Source organism: Mauremys reevesii, linkage group 21 (assembly GCF_016161935.1).
Source record: "Mauremys reevesii isolate NIE-2019 linkage group 21, ASM1616193v1, whole genome shotgun sequence".
In the NCBI taxonomy this organism is placed as follows: Eukaryota; Metazoa; Chordata; order Testudines; family Geoemydidae; genus Mauremys; species Mauremys reevesii.
This window is the reverse complement of record NC_052643.1, coordinates 15642271-15656348: the sequence shown is the minus strand read 5'-3', so window position 1 is coordinate 15656348 and position 14078 is coordinate 15642271. Positions and strand designations below refer to the sequence as shown.

Here is a 14078-nt window from a genome sequence, read left to right as displayed (position 1 = left end):
GGGTCAGTGATTGCCTGGGAGACTTGTTAGGAAAATCTTGGTGCTGAAGGAAGTGGTGTTAGTGATTCAATAGAGGGTGCTCTTTCCTGTGAGTCAGTGTACAGCAATCCTCGGGGTGGCTCTGCGGTCTTTCGCATGAGTTGTGAAAGGGAGGTCCTCCATTAGTCATGGCCCTTAAAGATTGCAGGCTACCCTTTGACTGGACAAATTTAATTTTTCTGACCTAAAATACCCCTGCAGTTTCAGCTGAAAATGTATTTTCTCTCTTTGTTCTCCACTGTGTTTGTATTACAGCAGGCTACGCCATGTAGTGTGTGTGTGTGTGTGTGTGTTCATCTATACACTGTGTATTTGTATTATGCATTTACATTGGGCATATGTTTTGCACTATGCATATGTGTGTGTGTGTCTTGTTTTACATATTACGTGTGTTTTGTGCACATTCCGTGTATGAGTGTCTGTATTTTGTGCTTGTATTAGATGTACATGTTTTATGTTTGAAGACGTGTTACGCATAAAATTTGTGTATGATCGTATTTGTGTTACATGTATACGTTAGGTGCATATCCTTGTGTTGCATGCATGCGTGTGCGTATATTTTGTGTCACGGGTGTACTTGTCTTGAATTACACACACATGGTATATGTATGTTTTGCAACTTTTGTGTTAATTGCATGTACCCTGTGTTTGTTGCAGGTACCTTGTGTGTATGTGCTTATGTCAGGCACACACTTTAAAAAAAACACCACCCTCCAACACAGTACATAATCAGCACAAAGCAGAAACAAAAGCCACAGAGAAAAGCCCTCGCCCTCCCGCCCCCTTACTTCCTCGCTGGCAGGTCTGTGAACCCAGCACTTTACTCTTCCCCAGCCCGGCTGCTCAGGGCTTGTCTGTGCAGAGAGGCTCCGCGGGGGGAGGCGGCCCCCGTTCCTGGAAGAGCCCAGCCTGGGGAGTTGGTCACATTCTTGGCCGGGATTCAGCGGCTGAGGCAGACACCAACAAGCAGGGGGAGGGAGGCGGGCGCGCGGGGAGGGAGGAGTGAGCGCGCGGCGGCGGCACGAGCTCCGCTCCCAGGCGCTCTCAGTCGCTGCTGGGGAGAGGAGCGGGGAGGAGCTGCGCTCGCTGCCTGCAGCCCCCTGCCGCCCGCTAGAAGAGAGAGCGAAGCACCGCAAGAACTGAGAGCAAAGGAAACCTTCCCGACCCAGCCGGGGGACCGCACGGAAAAGCGGGGCGGGAGGAGCCCGCCTCTGTCTGCAGCCCCCCTCCGCCACATTATTATTATTTTTTTTGGAAGTGCAAAAGATTGCGGCCGGGGGAGCTTTTAAGAAAAACAAAATATTGCAACATTTTTTTCCCCTGCTGCCTCTCCTTGCACGGACCGAGCTTTTTTTGTGTTTTTTCTCCCCCCTTCCCCTCCTGCCGCTGGGCTTCGCTGGAGATGGACAGCCGGGAGGCCGCCGCCGCAGAGCCGCAGCCCGCGCGCGTTTGAGCCCCCGGGGCCGGAGCGTGGCACAGACTTTCCTGGGGTTTTGTGCTGGGGGCGAGGGGGCGGCCGGGAGAGCGCGTGCTGGAGGCGTGGGGGGCGGGGGTGGGCCCGGTGTGCTAGGCGGGGTGGCCGGGGCGGGCGGCTGGACTCTCTGCTCCGCCGGGGCGGCGGGGGAGACTCGGCGCTGGTGCAGGCGGCCCCGGGCCGCAGGGAAGGAGCCGGGCACAGGCGCCCCGCGGGGACACTCAGCGACAGGGGGGGTGGCGGCCGGCTGAGCCCGGAGGCGAGGCAGGGCGGGCGGGGTGGTTTCCATGTGTTGGCCCCGGGCTTAGTGGAGTCGGACCCGGGGCGTTTCTGTCTTTCTCTCCGGGGTTCGGTCGGGGCGGCGAGGGGCTGAAAGATGGAGACTGTCAGTCGAAGCAGCTTCCAGCCGCATCCCGGGCTGCAGAAGACCTTGGAACAGTTTCATCTGAGCTCCATGAGCTCCCTGGGTGGCCCGGCCGCCTTCTCCGCCCGCTGGGCGCAGGAGATGTACAAGAAGGACAATGGCAAAGACCCGGCGGAGCCCGTCCTCCACCTGCCCCCCATCCAGCCCCCGCCCGTCATGCCGGGCCCCTTCTTCATGCCGTCGGACCGGTCCACGGAGCGGTGCGAGACCATCCTGGAAGGGGAGACCATCTCCTGCTTCGTGGTGGGCGGGGAGAAGCGGCTCTGCCTGCCCCAGATCCTGAACTCCGTGCTCAGGGACTTCTCCCTGCAGCAGATCAACTCGGTGTGCGACGAGCTGCACATCTACTGCTCCCGGTGCACGGCCGACCAGCTGGAGATCCTGAAAGTCATGGGCATCCTGCCCTTCTCGGCCCCCTCCTGCGGGCTCATCACCAAGACGGACGCCGAGAGGCTCTGCAACGCCTTGCTCTACGGGGGCACCTACCCGCCCCACTGCAAGAAGGAGTTCTCCAGCACCATCGAGCTGGAGCTCACCGAGAGGAGCTTCAAGGTGTACCACGAGTGCTTCGGGAAGTGCAAGGGACTCCTCGTGCCGGAGCTGTACACCAACCCCAGCGCTGCCTGCATCCAGTGCTTGGACTGCAGGCTCATGTACCCGCCTCACAAATTTGTGGTCCACTCGCATAAATCCTTGGAGAACAGGACTTGCCACTGGGGCTTTGACTCGGCGAACTGGAGGTCCTATATCCTCCTCAGCCAGGATTATACCGGGAAAGAGGAGAAAGCAAGGCTGGGCCGGTTCTTGGATGAAATGAAGGAGAAATTTGACTACAGCAACAAATACAAGAGAAAAGCACCCAGGGTAAGTGGCACCTGATTTTGGGGGGACGAGGGTGGGGACAGTTTCAGGGATCTCCCGGTAAACCATCTTTGGTGGCCCCTTTTCCCTTTAAAGGCATGCAGCGGTCTAACCGGGCTGTGAAATCAAACCCAGTGGGTTGATGTGGAAGAGCGTTCTTAGAAACTGCACTTCGCTTTCTGGTAGGCTTAAATTGTTCTCCTTGGTGGCTTTTAGGTTTTACTTAAAATACTTCTACTTTTCTCTGTCTTCTTTGAATTGTACATTAGGGGCCTGATCCTGCTGCCCTTGCCCCCCCCCCCCATACTTTCACTAGGAGACAGGCCAGGACTTTGGGACCGGAGCCTGAATGGGGAAGCATGGAAGCTGGGGCAAGGACGAATAACAAGAGTAGTTTGTTCTTTACAGAAATGCATACAACTCCCCTCCCGATGTATGTGTTAATAAATTGAACAGGTCTGGGAACAGAGACGAAATGATCTCCAAGCGTAGGTGGGAATGAAATGTGACTGGTTACAGGGGTCCATAGGAAAATTTCTGACAATAGGTCAGTATACTAGTAGCCTGCATTAGCGACTGGCGTGTGAACGGAGAAGACTGTGCACATTGTCTGAATCCTACGACTAGACTGGCTTTTGTGTATTGGATTTTGTATACATCCAGTAAATGAGTCTGTCTAGAGCCAGCTGCAGCAGCCTGTAAGATACGCCATGCGGTGTTGACTCTGCCCATCCAGACTGCTAAACCACATTTATTTTAGGTGGCTTTTTTTTTTTTCAGTCTGAGCAGCCTGAATCCCCAGCGTGTGGGTGGGTGGCAGGCCGTGGTGGCCCCTGGCACCAGTCCTGATCAATGGGCAGCAATGCCACAGGGCCCTGAGAACTTCCTCGCAGACACCAGGATGTCTGGCTCGCTGGCGGTGGTGTAATTGGCTGTGGGATGAGCAGCACACTGTCCACCCCCCTTTCCTCCCCACACACACACACCAGAAAAAAAAAAGCAAACAGGAAAAGTCGAGTTAACTCTTTCCCTTGAGTTCTACTGCCCTGGCTTGTTGGGTGGATTTTGTCTCATTTTGTTGGGGATTTTTAGTTGCTGGAGTTGCAGGGTGCATAGTGCTAGGGACAAACGCAAAGAGAAGCATTTAAAGCCTGTTGTGAATGGGCAGGGAGATTCTCATCACTTCCCAAATGCTTGTTTTAAACACTCTCTCTCTCTTTAACTTTTTTAAATATCCAGACTTAGGAAGCGCTGTGCACACAAAGCTGCACCTAGCCCAGCTATCTTTGGGAGGCCCAGTTAATTCAGCGTCTTGCCTCTAGCTTTTCTTTCTTTTTTTTTTTTAATCAGTAACTAGACTCCTCCTACCTCTGGTTCCTCAAATTCCCCTCCCAGAGCTGGAGGGTCAGAGCCATTGTGTCAGTGTTGTGCTGTAATGAGCCACATTATCGCCATAGTTGGAGGTGGATGTGTTTTTAATGGCTTGTCTGTCCGCTGCTAATCATGCGCTAAGATGGCATGGTGGGATTGACTGTCTACGGATGTGTGGGGAGGGGAAGGGGGGACAGGAGGGGGTGAGGTTGTGAGGCTGAGGAAGCAGGATTTTTGGGGTGAAGCAACCTTGCTGTGATTGTGGCATCCCCCCTAGACCACCTCTCTCCCCACTTCCCTCTCCTACTCCCAGAAAGGCGTTTTGAATATTACCTGGGTCAGTCCTATATTGGTTGATTCCCTACCCCATTTCCATAGCTGACCCCTTTCACTTGATGAATTTCAAACCTTAAGTGATGTCATTTTTTTTTCTCACAATGGTTTTTATGGAGTTTTACCCTGTTTTTAGCAATATCCAGAATGCTTGACTGGAGCTAGGTGGAGGAGTCACGACAAGTTTAGACACAAGGGGCAACATTTTTCAAAAGTGGTTACTGAACTTGGGGTGCTTTGATTTGTTGACTTTTTTTTCTTTTTAGGGGTGGAGCCCAACTTGAGATCCCACCCCAAAAGGGACTACACTTTCCCAGCAAGCGCTGAGCACCCCTGGCTTCGGATGAGGCCGTGGGAAAGGTGCACAGCACCTCTGACAAATCAGGATCAAGGGCACTTAAAAATTTGGCATAAAAATATTAAATAATCAGTGGCTACTTTGGAACATTTTGCCAAAATGCATTTATGCGATGAAATTCCCAGGGTGTTGGCTTTCAAACTGCAATATTGTAAGGGGTGGGTGGTGTCCGTGTGTTCTGGGGATAGGGTGGAGAAGGGGGAATGTTTTATCTCAGTTCCTGTTCAGAACTGGGCTAAGTTTCAAGGCTTTTGAGTTGGCTTCAGGGCTCCTGTATAATTACAGTGCAGTCTTGAAGCGACCCTGTCAACAACTTACCTGGCAGACCAGATAGAGTTTTGGAATTGCCTTAGCTCACTTACGTTTCCTTTTTCTCCAGCCTTTTTCCATCAGATGTAGCCAACGGGATATCATATGTTAAGGTCGTTTGTGTTGCGTTTGCAGATAATTATGGAGAGATTCAGTCTGGCTCAAGGGCTGCTAGACTGTGGCCAGAGGCAAATAACGGTGGAGTAAATTTTAGGTCACTTAGCAAGGAAATGAAAGGAAGATCCTGCCTCTGGCTTTGTGTGGTTGTGTTTATCACTGTCTACCTACATGTTTGTGTGTCTCTCTGGCTGTGTGTGTGGTGCTTGTTTGTGGATAAATGTGTGAAGCACGTGTGTCTGTGTCACTTTGCTTTTTGTGTGTGCTTGTGTCACTTTGTTTTGTCATATATCCATTTGTGTACATATGCATGTGTGATGTGTGCCTTCTTTTGTGATTTGGTTGAATTACTTTGTCTCAGTTTCATGATGGGTCTGTGGATATATGTGTTGGTCTGTGTGCTGCTTGTCTCTGGGGTGTTTGCGGGTGGAGGTATCTCTGCTGCTCTGTCAACATGACTGTACGAAGTGCGCTATATGTCTGTCTGTGTGATTGTGCAAGGTGTGGTGTCTGTGGTTTTGCTCCTCCCAGGAGTGGCTTGGTCTAGAGCTGCAGTGCAGGTGAAAGCCTCATGCAGGGGACAGTGGGTTAAAGCCACAGATTTGAGGAAGCTCTGAACTCTGCAGCACAGCAGAGCAAGTCCCTCCGAGTCTGTCACTTTTCTTCCTTCCCTTTTCTTTTTAATTTTATTCTGTTTTATTTCCTTAATCTCTGGTTTGTTTTCCCTCTGCATTGACCTGTGAGCTTCTTCGCATACACTCCACCCTTAACCTTCACCTTGCCACCACTTCCCAGAGCTTCCTCTTCTCTCGAGCTCTTTCCTGTTTCCCCTCAGTCTTTGCCCTTGTCCTAGCCCCTTCTGCCTCTCCTTGTCATCTGGTTTCTCCCCCTCTGCCTCTGCTCTCCCACTTCCCCCTGGCATTGTTTTCTGTTCTCCCTGCTCCTTTCCTGGTCTCCTGCCGCTTCCTTTGGTTTTTTGTGTGTGTCCTAGTCTCTTCTACTTTTCTCCATTAGTTTGTTCTCTCTCCCTTCTCTCCCACTGTGTCTGGAGTGGAGCTATTCAGACCACGGCCACCAAGTTCTGGATTGTGTGTCTTAAGATTTAAAAACTCCCAGAACTGCAAAAATGGGTTCCATAAATTGAGAGCCATGGTTTCTTTTGGTATAATTGCATAGAATCATAGAAACATAGGACTGGAAGGGACCTCGATAGGCTTTCTTGTCCAGTGCCCTCCACAGAGGCAAGACTAAGTATTATTTAGACCATCCCTGGCAGATGTTTGTCTAACCTGTTCTTACAAATGTCCAATGACAGAGATTTCACAACTTCCCTAGGTAATTTGTCCCAATACTTTAGGAAGTTTTTCCTAATGTCCAACCTTAATCTCCCTTGCTGCAATTTAAGCCCATTGCTTCTTGTTCTATCTTTAGTGGCTAAGGAGAACAGTTTATTACCCTCCTTTTTATATCAGCCTTTTATGTACTTGGAATCTGTTATCACGTCCCCCCTCAATCTTCTCTTCTCCAGACTAAATAAAACCCATTTTTTTCATCTAGGCTAGGATGAAAGGTGTCCCTAGCCTCTGTTCCTCAGAGGATGGAGATGGATGGCAGGAGAGAGATCACTTGATCATTGCCTGTTAGGTTCACTCCCTCTGGGGCACCTGGCATTGGCCACTGTCGGTAGACAGATACTGGGCTAGATGGACCTTTGGTCTGACCCGGTACGGCCGTTCTTATGTTTCCACATAGGTCACGTTTTCTAGACCTTTAATCATATTTGTTGCTCTCCTCTGATTTTTTTCCCCTCCAGTTTGTCCACATCTTTCCTGAAGTGGGGTGCCCAGAACTGGACACACTACTTCAGTTGAGACCTCCATGGTCTCCTCTGGCCAGTATAGGCCAGGCCTGTATCGCCATCCCCATCTCTTCTGCTCCATGGCTGATGCCCTGGCCCCATCCTGGTGTGCTGTCTGTCTGCTTTCTGCATGCCAACATGTCTCCAAAGTGTCTGAGCTACTAAAGCCTCAAAAGAGAGCTTTTAATCTTTTTTGATTGGTGGACAGTCTCCAGTAGAACAGTGTGGGATCCTGTCCCCCTGCCCCATAACACTTTCTGTGGGTCATTGAACTGAGCACAGCCTGATCATGCTTTAATATCCCCCTCCCCTTGCATTTCAGAGCTAGACTTTTTTTTTTTTTTTTTTTTTTAAGCAAAACTACATAGAATTAGAGACTGGGGGATAAGAGAATTCCGTGCACACTCCCACACACACCAGCACTGCAGTGTTCCCATGGCTCAGGTCCCAGCATTTCTATGAAGTCGCTGTGAGCTAGAAGTAGCATTCTGGGTATTGACATGTAAATGAGCACAGTAGGCTTTCCACTTTATTTAGCAGTTCCTCCAAATCCAGCGCTGCTGCCACATCACAGAGCTTTCTCAACTGGAGTAAGGTTTAGCCCGGTCAAGTGTGCAGCCAAATGAAAGGACAGAAATTATTCACGGTGAAATAATGCAGCCCTGAGTGACATTGTAAGATAGCTGTGGCCACTTAAGTACTTCACAGCTGTCATTGTGCTGCACACTATGGCCACCCAGAACTTCACAGTGGCAGCAGGGATAAAATCCAGATCCTTCTGCTCCACTGGTGCAGGTCCCTGCTACCTAAAGAGGAATCTCTTTCGGTTGCTAGGAATATATGGCCTGTGACATGCACTGTAGAGAACTTGTGGTTCTGCCCAGGCAGTGGCATCCAAACTGCTATCTAGTCCATCACTAAATGGATTAGATAAAAGTCAATGGGGAATTCTGCCTGCCTAAAGACTGCAGGATTAGGCCCATTATTATTATATATAGCACTGAAATGACTCATTGCATTATCTGACTATTAAAAATGTTATTTGAAAATCTTCAGTAAAAGCCAAGATGGCCCCCAAAGCAGAAACTAGCAATGGCTTGGAGCAACAGCTTAAGCTTGGTATCATTTTACGGCTCAGAAGCTAAGCTCCAAAAATGATACTAAGCTTAAAGCAAAATCCTGTGTATTTGTGGAGATGTCTGTGTTTTAAGCAGGCATCAGCTATTTTTTTCCCCAGCAGTGGAAACTGATTTACAGATGTTGTGGATTGAGAAGTAAGGTGTGCGTGCGCGTGTGAATATCTTGCAAATAATGAAATGAGGATTCTGAGACTTCTGCTCTCAGTTGCTATAAATTAGTTCACCCTGATAGAAGTCACTGAAGTTAGACCGCTGATATTTTTTTAGGCAGGGATTTTGGGTGCCTAATTCCCTTCCTTCTGCTCTTTGGAAAATCCCAATGTTAGAACGACAGACATTTGTTCTCTCTGTGGCCTATTCTGACTCACCATTTTTGTGGTTTATGGACTCAGGACTTGGACCTGTCCAAGGCTTCAGTACACTTTTGGGACAAAGTTAACCACAGTTTGGTCTTGACTACGTTGCAGGGACCTAATATCTGAACTACTTCTTAGGATTTGAACATGGTTGTTGCTAGCAGGGGTCTAACTTGATCTTCTTAACCAGTGAGGGCATGTTTTTGTTTCTTGGGGTCTGTGTTTAGATTGGCGTTACAAAAGCATGCCATACCCTATCTGGAGGTGTCTATACTAGGCTTCAGAGCATGTCTAGACAACACAGTGGTTAAAATGCTGGCAGCTGCTTGCACTTTATCTATGCTACATTTTTCACCATTGCTAGAACTGTGGGAAGTTTTAAACTAACCCTAGTATTGATGAGACTATGTTTTGGCTAGCATGGTTCTTAGGAATAAAAAATCCGTGTCCGCTCTGATTGGGGAAACCATGCTATAGAACATTTCAAGGGGCAATGTTGTTTTGACACAGTTGTAGTTAGCATGGTCCTGATTCCAGTTTGAAGAGGACCTCTATCACAACTCTGCACAGTCAAAAATGGTGCATGTCTGCAGCACTAGCAGTGTGACGTGTCTGATGGTGGGAATTCGCACTGGTGGCTTGGCACATGCTCTGGCTAGATATCCCACACAAAAATCCATCTCAAAGTGCATCATTCAGACCCAGTGCTGTCTAAGCCAGGTTTAATACTTTTTTTCAAAGACAGTAGCAAGCTTTGGGCTCTACAGTATAGTACTTTGCCCAGATGCAACTCCCATTTAAGTCAGTGGGAGTTGTATCATTGTCTCCAATGGGAGGATTTAGCCTTAGAGGCCCTATTTCTGAGCTCTTGGAAGAGAAAAATAGTTAAGGAATGAACACTGGTGACTTGTATAACATTGCTTCCTAGGTAGTGTAGTTATAGAATACTAGCAGTCAATAGGACTACTCTATTTTGGTTGTCTGGCTGGACAAGGCACATAAATCAAATTGACCTCCAGATAAAGAAACATTATCTAAAAAAGTAATAGTTTAGCATGTTTGTGTTTGAACTTGTGGGCTTCATTATTAAATGAAATTTATTTGACTATTAACAAACATAACTGTTGGGGTTTTTTTAATGCATTTTTAAGAATATTTTCTGAATTTGGGCAGTAAACATTGACATTTTGGGGCACAAAATCTTTGCATTTCATTCTGCTGCTCCAGGCTAAAAGGTAAACAATAGTCTTCAGTCTGCAAAGAGATTGGAAAATAATGGGATTGAGTTGATACTGTGTTATTTTACCTTGGAAAATTATTATTGAAGTGCATAGAATTCAGTATGGGCAACAGTGATTGCTCAATGAAGATATGCTGTGTTCTCCCTCCACAGCTTAGCTCCTTAAATATTTTTTTTGCAAAGATTTAAACTCAGATTATAGCTTTAAAAAAATCCCAAGTCTCTGTAACATAAGGATAGTTTGGGGCTAGTTCTGCAGTTCTCACTCAAGCAGTCAGCAGACAAAGTAACTGAAGCCTATTTGCCCACAAACCACAGAAATACTGTAGTTATATCAAACTCCTTCCTGTACTTTGGCTGGCTGTTGAGCCATCCTAGAATGTGGCCCTAGAGTCATGGGGGCAGATTTTGATCTCATTACACCCATTTGAATCCAGATTAGCTCCGCTGAAGACAGTATTCTGGATTTACACTGGTACTCAATAGAGCTACATCTGAGAGCAGAATCTGGAGCTGTGTTATTACTTTAGTATATCTGCTTTGGGAAATGCAGATCAAAATTGGGGTTTCATTTTCAGAAGTGCGCTATGGGTCTGCGCCTGAAAACACTTACTAAAGGTAAAGGGATGGATAGTGCTTACTGCTGTAAATTGTCCCTCTGTCCTCAGACAGAATGGACAATGTCACATGCAGGAATTGGGATTTAAGATTGCTGTTAGGTGTTTAGATTTTAGTTGTTAAATAGGGATTTTTGGAGCCTAGCAAATCTCCCCTCAAAAGCTGGAGTAAGGGCCATACTTTTTCCAGTACTAATGTAGATACCATAAACTTGCATGCAAATGGTATCAAATATAGTTTTATAATTCATTGGAATGGGCATGTTTTTAATTATGGGGAAGCCTGCTGGCTGATGGACACTGGCCTTTCTGCACTGAGCTAAGTGTATTGGTTTTACTTGTTCTTGGATGAGAGAACAAAAACACAGATTGATACGAATTTGGGCCCCATTCCTGCCACTGTTCTGTAATGGAACTCCCCTTGAAACCAATGGGAATTCCCATGAGTGAAGCTCTTATCGTTGGCTCAGTCAATGGTTGGCTGCTATCTCATCTAATCGGGCTTTTCCAGGCTGAGGATGTAGTATTAAAGCGACAAGCTGTATAATCACCTTTTCTGCTAAATAAGGACCTGATCCTGTAGTTCTTTTTTACACTGTGTCGTCCCTGCGGTCCCATTAAAGTAAATGGAAATACGCAAGTACATGTTACGTGCATAAGTGATTGTTGCAGCATTATACCTTAGGCTCAGAGTAAACAATGACCTGTCCTTGTTGTGTATTGATTTATATGCAGTTACCTTCGCACATGCTTTGTGGAGAATAGGATCTCTTCTTAGTTTTCTTTTCTTTTCAGTAATGTTTCTTTTGCTTCAGAATGTGTGGTATGCTCACCCCTTTTCTTGCAAGCAAGATTGCTGGGTTGTTAACATTTTTATTTATTCATTTTTAATAGTGTGGCCTTGTATGTCCTCCATTTTGCCCTGTGGAGGATTTAGGTGGTATGCTAGGAAGACTTGCACCTCTGTACCTTTGTTCTTTAGCCTCTGCTCAGCCTCAGTCAGTGGTATCAATTTAAAGAATAAGGTCATTCACTTGGATTGGTTCTTGATTTCTCAAGCCCTTTTCACCAGCCAGTTTGTGTAATGTCTGTCTGAAACGTTGAGTAAGGGCATTGAAATAGCAGACAGGATATCGAGTGTTAGGAAGTCTGGGTTAAGTATAACAGAGACTTTTTTGGCTGGCGCAGAGGGAGCAGTCCCTCCAGCTCAATTACAGAGCAGTCGCTCTGGAAGCTGGAGTCTCTGGTTTTAGCCCCCATGGTGACTACCCTCCCCACATATAATTGTGTGTGTGTGTTGTTCTCTGCTAGGGTTGTGTCTGCATTTCCTTATGCAGATTACTGTTCTCTGGGTGGCATTGAAATTGTTACACAAGCTGTAATAATGTCTCTTTCTAAGGATTGCATAAGTTTAGGATGATTTCTCCACTGGGAGAATTATGCAAGTTTAAACTGAAATGTATTTAGAAAGCTTTGTGTGTTTGTTTTCTGACTTGCAATGCAGAGGATGATTTATTTGCATCTTTAATTGGACAACATCTGCTGGCGTTGGGAGGGAAAACTGTTCCATGTCTTTTCACTGCTATAACCCTCATTCTCCCATGAACGCTTTCCCCACCCCCAATTGAATTCCATCGTTCACTGCATTATGTCTACCATAGGCCCTGAGTATGTGTAGAACAGACCCTAATACCCAGGAAAAGTCAAGTGGGCCAATAGATTGGAGGCTTCTCTGGGCAGGGACCTCTTCTTTTTCACAGCGTGGCTGTATAGCTGCAGTACATGTCAGCGGTGCTGTTAAAATCATAAATAACACCACCACATAGTTTTTCTCAGTCTTTGGGTTTTCCTGCTTTGATGCAGAAGTTGTTGCCTTTTTTACTGGTGCTAGCCAGAAGAGACCAGTGAATGAGGCTTCTGACCCTGTAAATAATGAAAGGGCTTGGAGTGACTTCTGTGATACTCCTTTGATTAGTGGAAAACTGTCTTGTTTGTTTTCATTGGGCTGGAAACCTTTCATGCAACTTGGTGCAGAGATGCTGGTGAGGGAAGAAAACCTCCAACCAGCACTCGGATTCATAGAATATTAGTGTTGGAAGAGACCTCAGGAGGTCATCTCGTCCAATCCCCTGCTCAAAGCAGGACCAACACCAACTAAATCATCCCAGCCAGGGCTTTGTCAAGCTGGGCCTTAAAAATCTCTAAGGATGGAGATTCCACCACCTCCCTAGGTAACCCATTCCAGTGCTTCACCACCCTCCTAGTGAAATAGTGTTTCCTAATATCCAATCTAGGCCTCCCCCACTGCAACTTGAGACCATTGCTTCTTGTTCTGTCAGATAGAGTTCTGTTGAGAGATAAAGTTCTATTGCTAGAACTTTTGAGGATGTGTCTACACTGCAGTAAAACACCCACAGCTGGCCTGTGACAGCTGACTCAGGCTTGGTATGCAGGGCTATAAAATCTCAGTGTAGACATTTGGGCTTAGGTTGGAGCCTGGGCTTTGAGCCTCACCCTGCTCCTCCTCCCCAGCCCCAGCCCCATGGGGTTCTGGAGCTCTAATAACTACATGGCAATTCTATTGCCCTGCAGCCCAAGACCCTGAGCCTGAGTCTGCAGCCATAGGTGTTTTATTGTAGTGTCGACATACCCTAAGAAACTAAAATATCTTTTTGGTCAACTCTGACCCAAGCCCTAGGGTGTTTATTTGGCTGGATCCAGTACTTCAGCCTGATCTGCGCCGGTGGTTCCCAGGACCCATGCACAGTCCCATTGTTAGTCTCTAAGGTGCCACAAGTACTCCTCATTGTTTTTACTGACTTCACTGGGACTCTGGGCAGGCAAAAGGATCTGCCCATTCAGGGATTACATTGCAGGATTGGGACCTTAGTCGCTGTTTTCTCTGGCTGTTTACTAGTAGTGACTTACTGTATGTTATTGGCGCTCTGGGCGTTTTGAATTGCATGCATAAAACTTGAAGATGCTTTTGCAACATCTTTCTAGTTAACTAAATCATTTCTGTGGAGCATTAAAATGTATGTATTGCATAGCGATGCTTTTGCTCACTAGAACAATTATTGTTACAGCATATGCTGGAAACCATCAATTACTCTTAAGGAAAAAAACAAGACAACATTATGGAAGATACAGTTCTCTAAGATTGTTTTGGTGTTTTATTTGACAAGTGTCCTTTATTTAAAAAAAAAAAAAGTTGATCAGCTCTGTGTATTTAAACAGGAAAATACGCGTTTTAGCTTTCACTACATCTAGTTTGTAACCTAAAATTAAAAGAAAATCCTTGAAATCAACACCTTAATTAATGGGCCTGAAAAGCAAAATTTATAGTACGAGGACAGTATTTTGCTGTGATTTTCAGCCTTCATTGATTTCAGTGAAGTTACTCCAGATTTATTCTGGTGTTACTGAGATCAGAATTTGTCCCTTTAGCATTCATGAGATGGGGTTTCCTTTTATGCCTGTGTCTTCGTTCTTGATAAATGTATTTGAGTTCAAAGATAGTAGGCATTTGTTTTAAAAATACTCAGCAGCATTATAGACCTGATTCTCCATCCCTTATCCAGC

The 14078-nt window shown here is 46.6% G+C and overlaps 1 protein-coding gene across 2 annotated transcripts in view; it reads left to right on the top strand.

The window, feature by feature from the left end:
* Positions 1-1748: 1748 nt before the first annotated feature.
* The window catches only part of SKI (SKI proto-oncogene), a 143323-nt gene continuing 130993 nt past the window's right edge, over positions 1749-14078 (top strand). Inside the window, exon 1 of one of the 2 annotated variants that reach the window (XM_039509138.1) lies at positions 1749-2801. In XM_039509138.1, coding sequence (XP_039365072.1) covers positions 1890-2801 — 912 coding nt within the window. In that variant the 5' untranslated portion in view covers positions 1749-1889. The remainder of the gene's footprint in view (positions 2802-14078) is intronic. The other variant, XM_039509139.1, reaches the window with a different exon arrangement.